The sequence below is a fragment of the Amia ocellicauda genome, chromosome 3 (genome assembly GCF_036373705.1).
Source record: "Amia ocellicauda isolate fAmiCal2 chromosome 3, fAmiCal2.hap1, whole genome shotgun sequence".
Lineage (NCBI taxonomy): Eukaryota > Metazoa > Chordata > Actinopteri > Amiiformes > Amiidae > Amia > Amia ocellicauda.
Genome location: NC_089852.1, coordinates 9,268,397 through 9,285,317, shown reverse-complemented (window position 1 = coordinate 9,285,317; position 16,921 = coordinate 9,268,397). Strand labels below are relative to the sequence as shown.

General features: G+C 35.9%; 1 protein-coding gene across 19 annotated transcripts in view; it reads right to left on the bottom strand.

Moving 5' to 3' along the window:
• chl1b (cell adhesion molecule L1-like b) overlaps positions 1-16,921 on the bottom strand; it is a 79,058-nt gene that overhangs the window by 5,030 nt on the left and 57,107 nt on the right. For 10 of the 19 annotated variants that reach the window (XM_066698057.1, XM_066698060.1, XM_066698059.1 and 7 more), the window contains 14 exons: positions 15,208-15,309; positions 14,690-14,887; positions 14,172-14,242; positions 13,015-13,237; positions 11,865-11,980; positions 11,513-11,717; positions 10,809-10,931; positions 8,770-8,949; positions 7,556-7,591; positions 5,964-6,035; positions 2,482-2,595; positions 1,821-1,982; positions 937-1,068; positions 31-103 (listed from right to left, as the gene is read on the bottom strand). In XM_066698057.1, the coding sequence (XP_066554154.1) occupies positions 31-103; positions 937-1,068; positions 1,821-1,982; positions 2,482-2,595; positions 5,964-6,035; positions 7,556-7,591; positions 8,770-8,949; positions 10,809-10,931; positions 11,513-11,717; positions 11,865-11,980; positions 13,015-13,237; positions 14,172-14,242; positions 14,690-14,887; positions 15,208-15,309 (1,807 nt within the window). The remainder of the gene's footprint in view (positions 1-30; positions 104-936; positions 1,069-1,820; positions 1,983-2,481; positions 2,596-5,963; positions 6,036-7,555; positions 7,592-8,769; positions 8,950-10,808; positions 10,932-11,512; positions 11,718-11,864; positions 11,981-13,014; positions 13,238-14,171; positions 14,243-14,689; positions 14,888-15,207; positions 15,310-16,921) is intronic. The other 9 variants (XM_066698071.1, XM_066698077.1, XM_066698069.1 and 6 more) reach the window with 8 other exon arrangements.

The following is a 16,921-nucleotide window of genomic DNA, read 5'->3' as shown; positions in this document are numbered from 1 at the left end:
ACCATTAGGGTAAATGGAGGAAATGCTTACCTGTATTCACAGAATGTATCATCATTCATAACTTGGGATTCAAGGTCGGGATGCAAGTCCTCTTTTTCTTTGACTGCAATTGTAAAATGGAAATGATCGTGTTCAGGGGCTCCCAAGTGGCTCAACTACAGTGTTTTCTTTACCTCCCAAGTAGCTGCAGTTTGGTAGGGCATTGATTGGGTCTTACAATCTAGTGGGTATACTAGACAACTCTGAATGTGTGTGTGAGTGTGTGTGTGTATGTGTGTAGCCTACCTTTTAAACCCAGAGTGCTTCATATATGTATGTGTTTGTTTTTGTAGTTGTTGTACATTATAAGCATGTTCCATAGTATATACTTTGCATAACAAAATGGGGATTTATTATAGGAGCCATTATCATGTTATGGATTTGAGGTATGGAAGCCTCACATGCAATATGATACATTTACAGTGCCATGACATTAGATTGCTTCAATTAGTTGTTCAACCCACTAGGAAGTAATCACACTGAATTAAAATGACAATATGCATGCAATGCAGGTGCTAACCAGACAAAGGCAAAACATCTGAAAGGTTCAAGATTATGTGGGGGGGTGTGGTGAAATTGTATTTCATTAAATTGGCATTTGCATGTTAAACCCCAAACCGTCGTCATACCTCTAAATTTAAGTCTGTGATATGAGGAAAAGGAAAAGCTGGAGGCAAAGCATGGTGAATACAGCAGTACAAAGCAATTTGATTTAACCTTGTCTGAGTGGCGTGTATGGTAATTGGCAGTGGACACTGCTGTAACTGAGACTAGTAAGATGAATGCTGTTTTATTAATATTTTGAATCTGGTAATTACATAGACATTACATTTCTGGCAGATGTGCTAGGCTGATTTTATACATATAATTCACTATTTACAAAGTGTTTACACATACCTGAATATTTTCCTCCTTTATTCCTTTTTACAAAACAAGCGATTAGCATGATTAGTGTTAGTAGAGCTACAGCGCACATCAGCCCAATGAACCATCCTTGTGTGGAAATCCCTCCATAAATACCAGCATACCCTGTGGAATACAAAAGCTTATACTTATTCTTTAAGCCTCGTCTTTCAAACCATGTAAGCAAATATGATCAAATAAGACAAATACTTTGTGAATGCCAAATAACATAGAGCCCTATTACTCTGTTTAAAACAAGATATTTACTAGTCAGACCTGTGCGTAGGTTTGTAGTTGTTGCCTTCCTTAGTGTATTTAATCTCTAGTTTGTAACATAAAGTAACCTTTTCAATATAACTACCATGTATTTTTTTAAGTTTACATATGTATTTTGAATAGCAGAAAATGTACATTTTGATGCCACTGGTTGTTTTCATGTAAAGACCACGTTAGGTCTCATAATATTCTATGAATCATTTTGAGGTTGTAGTAAATTAACATACCAATGTAAAAATATTTGCAATAAACATCTTAGGCACCTGTATCATTATATAATAGGATAAGCTGATCATGCAAAGAGAATTGAAAGCAAATAGGACAGGTAAGCAAGAAGCATTATAAAATAAACCAAGGAGGTTTGACCAATTTGTGTATATACAGTTTCTAGAGTCTGACATGACCATGCCTTACATATCTGAAACAGTACTTTACAAATCAAACCTTTCTTATTCATTAAATTCAAAAACTTGAAACTTGAAACTTCTTATCACTAAACAAGGCTTTAAAAATGTTTCTCTGAAGATGATATAGACTGTATATATATTCAATAATTCCTGTGAATTAGTTATTTTTTAATTTCTTGCTGCTTTTCTCCTCACCTTTCCCTCTGGTCGCGATAACATCTTCAAAAATACTAGTATTATCAACCCAGTTCTTAGTCATGAGGCGGACTGTATATTCAGATCCAGGCTCAAGCCCCTCAATGATGTGGAAATTTTGAGAAATATTTACTGCTTCTGAAATCTTCCAGTTACCTTTACCTATGAAAGGTGCATAATCAAGTCATTATGTACACATTAAAATTTGTATGTCCATCCAAATTTTACTAAAGAACAACATATGTAGAAATGACAATGTTCTATTTTACACATGAGATTATTAATAAAACTGTTTTTCTAAAAGAGATAAACAAAATGTAATAGTAAAAGAAAATAGCCCCCAACAAATATAATTTTCAATGTAATCCTAAACTGTTTTGTAATATCCACAGTATGGAACTTGACATGCCTTATTTGTCAATTTTAGTGTGCATCTACTAGTATGTGTTTTTTTCTGGCTTGGTTGTTTTACTTTAGTTTGCAGAAATCCTATGCTTAATGATATCTCAGCACATTGATTTGTATATTATGAAGCACATAATACTGCTTTACATCATTTAAGATTTTTGTTCTTACTAATTGAAAATGCACATGGAAACAGAAACACTAAATTAGTCCATAATTTAGACTATTATCAAGCAGAAATGGAAAAATAGCTTACGATTATTTATATATGCAACATAAAACTCTGAATCCTTTTGTCCACTCCCTGGAATCCAGCTGATTTTTGCAAAGGTGTCACTAGCAGAAGAGCTAATATTCAATAAGGCTGGTACTAATGAACCGGCAGCATAGGAGAGAAGCAGCAGAGAGTGTTAGTGAAGCATAATTAGTAGGAAAATAAAGACTTACATAAAAAATGAAATAAATAATTAGTATGATCTGCAATTTAAACATTTTATATACAATGGTGACTTCTGGCAAGAACTTGATTTTCTGCATAACATTATTATTACTTTTTAATAAAAGTATTAATTTTCAGTTATGATTCTTGCAAAATTGAAAATTACAAAATGCAAAATCATTAAATATTAAGAACACACACACACACACACACACACACACACACACACACACACACCACATAAGTATGTACAGGAGATACTAATACAATTTCCATAATAGAAAACCAAATACACCAAAAATACACCAAGCCAAAATATAAATAGATAATGGTTGAAATGTTGTGATTTGTTTTTCTTTCTTTTTATTCCAGCACCAATTCATAAAATATTAGTCAAAGCATGCAGTAAATGGAATTTTAATTATGTATTACCATATGTATTGGTGAACTCTTATTCTGCCTAACAAGGATTTTATCATTTTTAAACTATGGACTTTAAATTGAATAAAATATGTATTCATATCTGTCTGGCATTTGTCTTTGTCAATATACACTCACCTAAAGGATTATTAGGAACACCATACTAATACTGTGTTTGACCCCCTTTCGCCTTCAGAACTGCCTTAATTCTACGTGGCATTGATTCAACAAGGTGCTGAAAGCATTCTTTACAAATGTTGGCCCATATTGATAGGATAGCATCTTGCAGTTGATGGAGATTTGTGGGATGCACATCCAGGGCATGAAGCTCCCGTTCCACCACATCCCAAAGATGCTCTATTGGGTTGAGATCTGGTGACTGTGGGGGCCAGTTTAGTACAGTGAACTCATTGTCATTTTCAAGAAACCAATTTGAAATGATTCGACCTTTGTGACATGGTGCATTATCCTGCTGGAAGTAGCCATCAGAGGATGGGTACATGGTGGTCATAAAGGGATGGACATGGTCAGAAACAATGCTCAGGTAGGCCGTGGCATTTAAACGATGATCAATTGGCACTAAGGGGCCTAAAGTGTGCCAAGAAAACATCCCCCACACCATTACTCCACCACCACCAGCCTGCACAGTGGTAACAAGGCATGATGGATCCATGTTCTCATTCTGTTTACGCCAAATTCTGACTCTACCATCTGAATGTCTCAACAGAAATCGAGACTCATCAGACCAGGCAACATTTTTCCAGTCTTCAACTGTCCAATTTTGGTGAGCTTGTGCAAATTGTAGCCTCTTTGTCCTATTTGTAGTGGAGATGAGTGGTACCCGGTGGGGTCTTCTGCTGTTGTAGCCCATCCGCCTCAAGGTTGTACGTGTGGTGGCTTCACAAATGCTTTGCTGCATACCTCGGTTGTAACGAGTGGTTATTTCAGTCAAAGTTGCTCTTCTATCAGCTTGAATCAGTCGGCCCATTCTCCTCTGACCTCTAGCATGAACAAGGCATTTTCGCCCACAGGACTGCCGCATACTGGATGTTTTTCCCTTTTCACACCATTCTTTGTAAACCCTAGAAATGGTTGTGCGTGAAAATCCCAGTAACTGAGCAGATTGTGAAATACTCAGACCGGCCCGTCTGGCACCAACAACCATGCCACGCTCAAAATTGCTTAAATCACCTTTCTTTCCCATTCAGACATTCAGTTTGGAGTTCAGGAGATTGTCTTGACCAGGACCACACCCCTAAATGCATTGAAGGAACTGCCATGTGATTGGTTGGTTAGATAATAGCATTAATGAGAAATTGAACAGGTGTTCCTAATAATCCTTTAGGTGAGTGTATATGTAATGTGATGTGTATACATTTAATGACCAATACGGTATATAAACATAAAAAACAATTCCATGTAGAGAACATTTAAATACCTCTCTGTTAGTGCAGCAACTGCTGTACAATTATGAACAAAAGTAAATGCACAACCACGCCACTGTGCCGTAACTTTCATAATTAAACTCAATATAGTTTATGTATGGGAGTTAGGAGTACACAAAACTATGACAAGGGACCAAACCTAAAAATATCCATAACAGCAAGTGTTTATCATTTTCCTGCACTTGCTGTTATTAAATCCTGCTGAAAGCAGCTGCTGGCACAGCGGGATGCTCTATCAAGAAGCGACATCATGAAAGATGTTTGTTTCCAATGCAGGAAAATCTGACTAATAGGAGAGTTGAAACTTCTGAAATATTCTGATCTATAGCTTTCAGCAGCCTCAATTTAAATGGTCTATCCTGAACAGGCTAGGATTTCCACAGAACATGTTTTTCACTGTCACTTTATATGACTTGATACAAAACACAGATTAAAAACTGTCAATTTTCTAAACTCTAGATGGAACCTTGACGACCCCCCCCCCTCCCTTTTGCTTGTCACTGAAGCTGTTACTTTAAAAATCAATAAGCTGACCAATATGATAAAAATAGATGCCACCCAGCCAAAGACTGAGAGAACATTAAATGAATGTTTTCTAGATTTCATAAACTGAGTTTATTCACCTAAGGACCAATATTGGCACGTGGGCACCTTATGCATATTAACCCACTAGCAGAGCTCAATGGTCTCATCCAGAACTGAACTCAACGTACTGAAAACTTTTCTAAAAGCAGGCATTTCAGAACTGCCACCACTACTTGTGGTTTAATTCTTTGATATAATGAATCTATGATGACAGTTACTGAACAGAAACATCTGCAGTCTGTAGTCTTGTAGGGAGTTGATCAGAAAGGATTACAAAAATGTTAATCTTTTAAATCAAGTTATATAATGAATTTATAAATCATGTATTATTTCTCTTAAAATATTTGTATGTCAATATTTCATAATGCTTTAGATTGCATAGCCCAATTTAATAATGTGCAAATGTATTTAAAGAGATATTTAATTGGCCAATAATTTCATATTCAAATATTTGATATTTTAAGGTCAATCAAATGTTAATGTAAAATCTGTCTATACAAACAAATGTTGTTAACACGGATACAACAAATGTTATAAAATGTAACATCTAACCTGGCAATATCAAGACCATAGGCCAAATTCCATTGCTTTTACAATTTTGACATTTTGCTTGCCCAATTTGCCAGCTGTTTCTTGGACTATGGGACCTTCACTTAAGGTCTATTGACCTTTATTTATCAAGCAGTTGAAAGCTAATTTATGAGTTTAGTGTTTATTTCTTATTTATTTGGGCCACGCAGTCTAAAGCATTCCCCTATATTGTATTGCAGTCATATCTTTGAGTGCTGATGGAAGTGTTGCATAACTGTATGACTAGAGCATTGTAGATTTTTGGAAGTTATTTTATACCTATAGAAGAAAGGGTGGCATTGGCAACTGGGGAAAGAGTGGTACTTGGAATAGAAAGAGTGGTTGGCTGTCCTGAAAAAAAGAGAGAGAATTTGAGCATCATATAAAGTTATTGGTGTTGATCACATAAAAGGAGTAAGCTAGTACCAGTGGAAATGTATAGCTCATTTAATAAAGAGGTGTTTTGTTCCATTGACAGGCATAATGCATGTGGTACAATCTTACATTATATGGGAATACCTAAAGAACACAGCCTTGAAAATAGCAGTGCAGATTGTAGTTTAATGAGTTTAAAAAAGTTATTAATATGGAATTAGGAACAACAATGCTGCTCTATATGCTTGAGGGAGGAAATACAAAATAATTAAGTTCTGTTTAATTATAGTGAAACACTGATATAAAATATATAGCTGTATGAAAAGACAAAAATGCCAAGATGGCACACTGTAAAAGACCTGAATTTCCTATAAAGTTGTTTGGCTGAATTATACAAAAGTCATGTAGCACATGACTGAATTTGCCATAATAAACATCTGTGATCTGGGAGTCTGTCAACAACTAAGCTGTTCCTGTATGAACCAAGTCATTAACAATGCAAATAACATAATATTTTAAGGGTAATCTGAACAAAGTCAGTTTTTTTTAAATAACAGGATCTATCCACAATGTATTGTCAGGCAAAAATGAAAAGAATCATATTTTATGTAACTTGTAGAGATCAAGGAACAGTATTATCAAAGCATTTCACAATATGTATTACTTATTAAGCTAAAATGTTAATATCAATCACATGGAACAGTCTTTTGTACTTTTTCTTTTAAGATCATATGATGTATTTCCTCCCACAGCTGAATCCAGGCAGTCATAATTTGCTGTTGATTACATAATTTCTGCTGTCAAAGCAGAGCCCGTCAGAGCCTTGCTAATTATTCTGGTAGAGACAATCCAGACAATCAGAAATGCACTTGAATATTAGTTGTTCCTGGTGCAGAAGGATTAACTGAAAACCTTCAGGTTATCAGAGAATAATTTAAGATTTAAATGTATTATCCAATGAGTTTATACCTAGTATAATCGGTACCTAGAATCTTAAATGGACAGATGTATGTATAGTAAATATACCCCATAGTCCTACAATTAGTAATGATAACAACAATTAAGAAAATTATCAAAATATTAGTTCAACAGATGCACAAAATGACTGATGTTAAGTTTGCAACAGGGGGTAATGTTGAAACACACGTTCAGCATTGGATTACTAAAACACTAGGATGCCACTAGTATCATAGCCTATACTTAAGCCATGTTTAATGCATTTATTTCATGTTAATTATACCATCAGGCATTTTTGTAACTAAGATACTATTACTTAAGTGAGCCAATATCGTTTTCTAGTATTTCTTTTGTAATAAATGTACACTGTTGTCTTTGTTTGACACAAGGCATATTTGGTAAGATTTCAGGAATGGGATAATTCCTGTTTACAACCCTGCCAAAAGCCTGAGGATGTAATTAATGCAGAATTAAGCAAACATTAAAATAGGCTTTAATTGTTTTACATACTACTTGCAAAGAAACAAAAAACTACATACTGAAGTTCACATCAGCTGCTGGCACCGTAGTAAAATCTTGTGAAAGAAAACAGTAAAGAACAAAACATTCTCATGCATGCAGGCTGGAAGCTCAGGGCTAAGATTTGTACTAGAGCTACATTCAAAAGCAAGAATAATATTCAGCTTTGATGTCATGCATTGACCTTTAACATTTTAAACAGAGTAATATACTAAGAAGCAGCAATAGGGACCATGCAGAAAAAATAAATTAAACTATATCCTATTAATAGTTTAGTTTTTTGTGTTTTGCATGTTTTATTTTTGTTTAGTTTTTTTCTTTTCATAATTGTCATTGCTGCCTTATCAGTAAGACTCCAGAATTATACAACACTACAGAGCACACTTTTTGGGACAAAAGTGCCCCATACAAAATTGCCTTTATTAATATTGGTTCATAAAATCTTCATAGCAATAATGCTTTGCATAAGCATTTTCATATATACATTTATTCAGATTTTTGATGCTGTTTTTGTAGAACTTATTACAACTTAGATACAACTTATTCTATAGTATTTTTTTTTTTTAATTCTTCTTTCAGTATGCAGAATTAAGCTTTCGTTGAAATAATGTGTTCTCTTGACGTGTGGGATCAAAGAGGAATAGTTTCTAATATGCATTGTAGGCGAAGTTAACTGACTTGACATACAAAATAAGATTAATGACATGTTTTCTGTATAAAAGCTACTGCATTTTTCACAAATACATTCAGAACACTTCAAGATGATGCTTTATCATAATGAACAAAGCAAAGCTTTAGCAATTGATGCAATTAATATCTGCTTTAATGTTCCAAAAGATGATAGTGTGTCTGAGAGGTCTTGTTAGAAGTAAAAAAAAAAACATTAAGACTATACGAAAGGAATAAGAATTACACAACTAATGAAAATAATAAATAAACAAAAATGTTTTACAGTTTGTTGCAGAACAGAGAGGATGTGTACATTCTGGCACACAATTATAAGATTTTTTTGACATAAGGAACAGGGTGCAATTTCCATAGCTGCAAGTAATATTGTGTTGTGTTCAAAGTGTTTCTGAATTTGGTAAATGAAATGTACATACACACCCCTATGATGTCTGCACATAAAGAGGTGTACAGGTGGTAAAATGAAAAGCTTGGCAGTGATTGAAAAATTCCCCCTCCCCCCATAACCTCCAGCCTACCCCCTCTTCTACATTCACTATTCACTTACGAGCATCCATGATGGTTGTTCCTTCCTCAGTAATTGGTTTCCCACAGCCTACTCTGGTGCAGGCGCTCAAATAAAACTTGTACTTGCTGTGAGGCTCCAGATCCTGAGCGACCCAGATTGCTGTTTCTGGATTGCTGATGTTGACAGTGTGCAGATTGCCAAGATCATTTGTGTCATTGACTAAAACAGAAAAATAAGTCACACTCAGCCTCATAAAATAGATCCTATAAAGGTGCTACTTCAGTATAAAAAGAACAACCACCAAAATACGAAAATGTGTAGGAATGCATTTTGCTTGTATGTTTTAGAAGAGCTGTTGTATTTAGCTCAAAACATGGTGATTGTAAACCTAAAAATAAATTCCATAATACAAATAATAAGCATTTAAAAAAAACACACAATGTCAAATAGTTTGTAGCATAACACTCTCCTCCTTTCAACTGTGCTTTCCAACGGTACACTGAAATGACCCCATTAGAGCACACAGCTCCTAAAAGCTTAATATTTCCATTCACTAAAGCTCACAATACATGTTGTGGTGCAGTGATATGAGATTTCGCTTTCCATGCCCTCGTCTATGTGTTCAGCTGTTCAGTTTAGTCTTTCAACAGCTGTGTGCCTGCATTGAATTCCTCTGGTACTCAGGATACAATAAGGACAGCTGTACACGTCATCTTAGATATTTTACACACGACTTATTTCATGTATTCTTGAACAATCTGACAAATATCCATGTTTGGTTAAATCCTTGCCAAACAAATTCACCTTAACAATGTTTAAAATATTATAACAGCAACCACAACAACAACAACAATAAACATTATAATTGCTGTATGTACTGCATTTTGTTATAAACTATATAATGGAAATTCATGCAGAATTCTATGGATTTCTAAAGGAAACATGGTACACAGACACATCAGCAACTCTCTCTTGCAGTTACTGACTGGAGATAAAGCAATAGGTGTTGTCAGATAATTGTGTCAATATTTGGAATGCTATTTACTTCATATCATCACCAGTATAGGTGCTAACTGTATGCATTTCCCATTTAACATATTTCTGATGTATCAGCACACCATCTTTGAACTGACTGTTAATTTGAGAGTCTCTCCTACTACGAGTTATGAAGCTTCCTCTGAAATGATGCCCTGTCACTCAGTGGTCAGTAAGAAAGGAAATCAGTGGAGCTGTAAGTTCTGACCTGACATCATTAAATCAACTGATATAAGAACAAGCCCCATAGCTTGTTTGATGTCTGCTTTTTCCTCAAGGGGCACAGTGCGTCACTCAGTGAGTGACATTCTCTCCTAGTCAGTAATGGATGCACTGGGAGAACCTGGTGTAAACCTCTTCAGCCTGCTGACTATGCAGTCCTCATTTTGAACAGCATCAGAAATTGACAAGCACCAGCAGGAAGGCAAACATCCAAATATATTTCAGCTCTAGATGTCACTGCCTCTCTGGAAATTTCTGCCTTGAAAAGGTTTCAGAACAAATCAATATATTTCACACCAATATAAAACAAAGAGAAGAGAAAAAAAGAAAAAGAAAATGCATACAAACAAAACAAAACAAAACTCACTTAATTATATTGGGAAAGATAAAATAACAAACCTGATTCCATCTGTTATTATTATTTGTAGTAGTAGTTATAGCAGAAGTATGAAACATATGTCCTGTTATCCGAATGGGATATTGTGGATCCAGTTACACTTGGATAACTTATTGTAATCAGTTTGTTCCGCAAGTTCCATACTTTTCTCCCAATATTTCAAACACCAGTTTGTAATGAAGCAATAATGTACACATTACATTAGGAAGCCCTGACCTTGATGAACTACTAGGTATCCTGGTTTGCAATGCAACATTTGCTTTAGTTTTCTGAATTAATGTAATCTTAACCCACTGAAAGCAATACTTATTAGGCCTAGGACTTAAGCTCTCCAACACCAGGTCTGAAGACCAACGACTAACTTTCTGAAAACACACACACACACAATTATAACTATATATATATATATCCAAAAGGTACATACTTAGCTGATATTGGAAGATATATCCCATAAGGATGCCATTAGACTCCAAAGGTGGTGCCCAAATGAGAGTAATTGAATTCTGTTTAGGATTTGTAGCTTTGAATATGGGTGTTTGTTCAGGAACTGAAAAACAATGAAACACAAAATAGGATATACATTTTGAAAAACATTTGTGTAATGTACAAGTGTACCTGCTGTTGAAATACATACAAGGACCATCTGTGAGGTAACATTGTCGAGATGGTGGTATTTCCAAGTATTATGCTGGTAATTAAGGAGATTATAGGCCAGCTACTACAATACAAATAGACTCTCCATAGAGAGACAACATAAGGAAAGGGAGTTTACAAAGAGAAATGGATGTAACATGTTTCATGAAGGAAGGACAGAGAATATTGATAAAGAGATTTCTATTTGAAAATTCTGTACACAGGGAAGTACATAATAAAAACAATTATGTTGTTGAAGAAGTTTTTTTAAGACTAATGCTGACATTTGTTCAGTTGATTCATACAGTATGATTCAGAATTAGAGATGAGCTGCATTAATGTGATCATTTTTTTTAATGTTGTTTTTATTTATTTGTCTAGGTGTGCTGTTTAGAGACTACCTTCAAAATACAGATTACAAAGTAAACCTGCCCCTTTCTACCCTGTGTCTGCAAACCACCCATATAGACAGTCTTTGCACACAATCTCTCTTACCTCCCTCAGGAGTTGAGAACATGACAGGGAGGCTTCCTGGACCATTGCCACGTCCATTGAAGGCCATCACGATTAGACTGTACTCAGAGAAAGGTTTAAGCCCTGGGACCATCCCATGGTTTCTATCCCCAGTAAAAGTCAGAGAGTGTTTTTCCCCATGACTCTTCTTAGTTTCCAGTAAGCTCTTCATCCTCCACCAGTTTACCTGAAACCAACAGATAATAATAATAGTAAAAATATATATATAACTAGTGGGCAAGGAAGGTTACATCTTAAATAGACATTGCATAGTTCTTAAAGAATAAAATAATCAATAACGATTCCACAAACACACTGAGCATAAGTCGTTTACCCTGTATCCCCCAAGGTGACCTTGAATCTTTTCCTTTGGGATTCTGGACCACTTGACCTTGATTAGGGTGCTGTTTTCAACTTCTACATTGACATCTTCTGGAGCAGCGGCCGGGACTGAGAATAATCATAATAATACAAACATCTATATTAGCATATAGAAAGCACAAATACATGTGGGATTAAACCCTAATTCTACATGTTGTTGTCAATGTTGAGCTTCTTTAGAGGCTGTAGATACATTATCTTAAAAAACAAAAATGCAGCAGAATATTTAATATTCATAGAAGAACACAAATCAGGGGAAAGGGCAACACAAACTAACCCTCGATTTCCTGTTTGTTCAACATCTGTAAATAAGCATTTATAGATACAATTCACAAGGAGAATTGTATCAAATGATCTATACAAAGGACACAGTTCGGGACAAGATCAAGTCACAAGGGAAGTCTACATCCAACAAACACGTATCCTAGAAAAGAATGAGATTGTAACCTGAAGAAATATCATGAGGGCACCTCCAAAAGAACACTAAAGACAAGAATACACAAGAAAAAAAAGCAGTCCGGTATGGTGTTGCATAAAATAGTTTTTTCTTATCAGTAAGTGTTTTGAATAAGTCGCTTTAGCAAAAGTAACTTAATTTAACTAGTTTAAAAGAATATCACGATTTGCATTTTTAACTCATACTATCAGGTACAACAACCAAATAAAGCTGAATTATGTACATTAGCTGTGCACCACAGAGTAAATTGCTGGTACTTAAACAAACAGTTGAAATCTGCCATCTGCTGTCTGACCTTGCTTTGTAGTTCGTTTAAATGCAGCTCACACTTTCTGTATAAGATGTTATCATTTTAGGAATGCACAGAGGTGAAAATGAAAGAGAGAAACTGCAGATTTTCCAATAGTTCTTTACACATCTTTCTTAGTAGGCAAAACCACCATTTCCTTGTTTTTACAATGCACTTCAAAGCAGGGAATATACCAATCACCTTCTTTCTGAAATTGCTTTCAATGTCCTGCAAGAGCGGTTAACACAATCGTACAAAATACTGCAGCTGAATTAAACTTATGTTTTACATTTCTTAGGCAGCAATTGACAGGGAGGAGTGACGACCTTTACCATGTCAACTGTTCCGTGTACTTACAATCCTCTCCAGAATATCCAGTGATCACTTTGGGCTCCGGACCCCAGCCATGCTGGTTCTTTGCCTGGATTTTAATCTCATATGGCACAAATGTAGGGGTTTTCTTAACAACAAAGGAATGTCTCTTTAGAATTTGTTCAGTCCACTCTTCCTCACTGCCTTGCTGCCTGTAGCTTATCCTGTACTCCAGCCCTGGTGCATTGTGTTCAATGGGCATTAGTGGCTGGGAGAAAGAGACAGAAAAAGTGCTCAGTACCCACAATTAGGTATACAAAAAAACCCCACAGATTTATAAAGTCTAAGAACCAGATTTAAAACTAATAATAACAGGTGTATCTATATATAGAGAGAGAGCGAGAGAGAGATGAAAGGGCATGTTCTGTAGTATATATTTTAATAGAAAAACATTTGAATTCTATTTAAGAATGTCATCCACATTAAATATTATTTACTATAAGGTGAGTGAGCTGGATATGAAAACAAGCAATTCTTTAAAGCTCCGGGATCTTTTATTCTGGTATTAGTGACACTAACAAGCTGCTGTTCCCCTAGGATTTGAGCTGAAAATTGTGCAAGTACAGCTGGCTTGAAGGTATTAGATTGAACCACAGAATTGCAAAATATTCTACTACAGCCCTCTGAACAAACTATGAATCAAAAGAAGGCATATCTAAAGATCATTTGACATGCTTCACACTGGGATATCAGTAGAAAATATAATAAAATACAATTATAGTCCACACAAACTGTCCATTAACAATGACAGGCTGGACAAATCCTGTAGCCTATTTAAGAGAAAGAATAAAGGGTTTTCTTTGAAGTAAGACCACATTAAATATATGTATAAATCGCCATCATATTGCTTTCCATTTATATTTTTTGCTTAAACTCAGTTGCTTTAGATCATATTTTAAAAACAACTCATATCTGACACTCAGCAGTATAAAATGTCACCGCATTACAGCATTCACCTGTTGTTTAATCACAAGCCATTATTTAGAATAAAAATAAATTCTAGTTAGGCCAAAAGTAAACTCTGTTTTCTATTTTGTAACAAGATAATTTGATGAAAATGTGAAATGATGTTAAATGTACTGTTTCTGTGTATAGTTTTTTGTAAGACAACTATGAAGTAATTGATAACACCATGATCTTACCTCCCAATATATATCTAGTTCGTTAGGTAAATGGCCTTGGATTTTTATGTTTTCAGGATTCTTGTCAGGAGCTTCAAAAGAAAACAAGTATTACAATTTGGTTATTCTAGTACAGAAAGTGTACATCTGAGAAACCACTTTCAATCCAATGTACATAATTCAGGAAGTGCATGCTTCAGTAATCACAAGTCTAGGAAATATTGTACCTTTCAAAATCTTTCAGAGCATAATAACTGATATATTTCAGTAGAAGATCAAATTCATATAATTCTACTTAAACATACAATAATAACTATTATTATTGTTAATAATTGTAAATTAGAAGATCACCATTCTCAAATGGAGTAATCAAAAAGAACAATGGAACAATTTGGCCAGAAATAAAGAAACAAGTTGTTCAGTAGGTCTGACTTTTTATACTAGTAGCTGTGTGTTTGAATGCAGTGTATTGGAATTGGCTGGATTTAAATTATATTTTAAATTAGTTTTAAAGAACATGTCAATGAGTTTGGACAAACCTGCTGGAGGGGTTTTGAATCGTTCTGTTGGTTCACTTGGTAGGCCTCTTCCAATGGCATTGACTGCTGAGACACGGAACTGGTAGTCCAAATGTCCATGTAACTTCAAATGAGCTGAAGCATGATTTCCAGGAACTCTTAACAGCTCTTTCCACTTGCCTGGTTCCCAATGACTCTCTTCATATTCAACAATAAACTCTAGTTCAAGAAAAATAGATAAAGATTAAGTCCTGTATTGTTCAAGTCCCCATTAGGCATTCTAAATCTTTCTTGACAAGAAATAATAAAAAAACACAACCTTATCAATTGTACTGTACAATACAAATGTAAGTGTAATATACAATTTGACTGTAATACAATGAAAGGACATGCTTCAGTTTCATAATTCATGATAAAAATATGAAAAATCAGGATCCACTAAATGGCTGAATAATTTAGTTCACCAGAGGTGTTAGACATGCATCTTGAATGTGACCATTCAATACTACTTGTAATTAGAATTAGAACTGTAGGTGTACCAGTTATTGAACTATTATGGCTGTCCCCAGGAATCCACTTCAGTTTAACACTTCTGTTTTTGTGTTCAGATAGCACCAGGTCCACAGGGGGATCAGGAACATCTAAAATAAATGCAAGAAACATTTTTATTATTTGATTCAAAATAAGTAATTCATAATTTCATCACCCTTTTCAGGGAATGTAAACACTAAAAAAACATGCATGTGAATATACAACAAAATGATGCGTTTGCTATGTTGTTGCTTGTTTTTTTTAGAGAATATAGCCATGGTTTACATTCAACAAGCCTTTATTTCATGTTCACTGGCTTCACTGTCTCTTTTCTCTCCATTTACACATACACACTGCTCAAAAAAATTAAGGGAACACGTAATCATCACAGTATAACACCAAGTAAATTAAACTTCAGGGATATCAATCTGTCCAGTTAGGAAGCCTAAGCGATTGTGAATCAATGTCACCTGTTTTGGTGCAAATGAAAGTGACAACATGTGCACTGGAGAGGCAACAGCAAGACAACCCCCAAAAAGGGAATGGTTTTGCAGATGGAGGCCACAGACAATTGCTCTCTCCTTATCCTTCCTGACTGATTTTTCTCTAGTTTTGCATTTTGCTAGTGTCCTTGTCACTACTGGTAGCATGAGGCGGTACCTGCAGCCCATTCAGGTTGCACAGGTAGTCCAGCTCCTCTAGGATGGCACATCCATACGTGCCGTCGCAAGAAGATTTGCTCCCAGTACAGTCTCAAGAGCATTGAGGAGAAACCAAGAGACGGGCCGTTACACGAGGAGAGCTGGACAGGGCCTTAGAAGGGCATCAACCCAGCAGCCGGATCGGTATCTGCTCCTTTGTGCGAGGAGGAACAGGAGGAGGACTGCCAGAGCCCTACAAAATGACCTCCAGCGGGCTACTGACCAAACTGTCAGAAACAGACTCCATGAGGGTGGCATGAGGGCCCAACGTCCTCTAGTGGGACCTGACTGCTGTTAGGTACCGGGATGAACTCCTCACACCCATTGTCAGACCTTTACGCTGGTGCAGTGGGCCCTGGGTTCCTCCTGGTGCAGGACAATGCCCAGCCTCATGTGGCCAGAATGTGTAGGCAGTTCCTGGATGACGAAGGCATTGATGTCATTGACTGGCCCTCACATTCCCCAGACCTGAATCCAAGTGAGAACCTTTGGGATGTTATGTATCGGTGCATCCGACGCCACCAAGTAGCGCCACAGACTGTCCTGGAGCTCATTGATGCCCTGATCCAGGTCTGGGAGTAGATCCCACAGGACACCATCCGCCATCTCATCAGGAGCATGCCCAGACGTGGTCAGGAGTGCATACAGGCACGTGGAGGCCATACACACTACTGAGTCACATTATGAGTTGCTGTGATGAAATTCACGCAAGTTGGAACAGCCTGTGATTTCAATTGTTTACTTTGATTTTCGGTGTGAGTTTGAATCCAGCCCTCAATCGGTTGGTGATTTTGGTTTCCATTTTGTTCTCAACGAATTACACAATGTACAGTAAAGATTTTGATCTTTAATATATTTCGTTCATCGAAATCCAATGTGTGATTTAAGTGTTCCCTTTATTTTTTTGAGCAGTGTATATTGTATGTAAAACTTTTATTATAGCTGTTTTAAAACACAGATTGCCAATTTAAACATTTACCAATGACAACTGTGTTCATATGTTCAATATAGACTTTCCTCA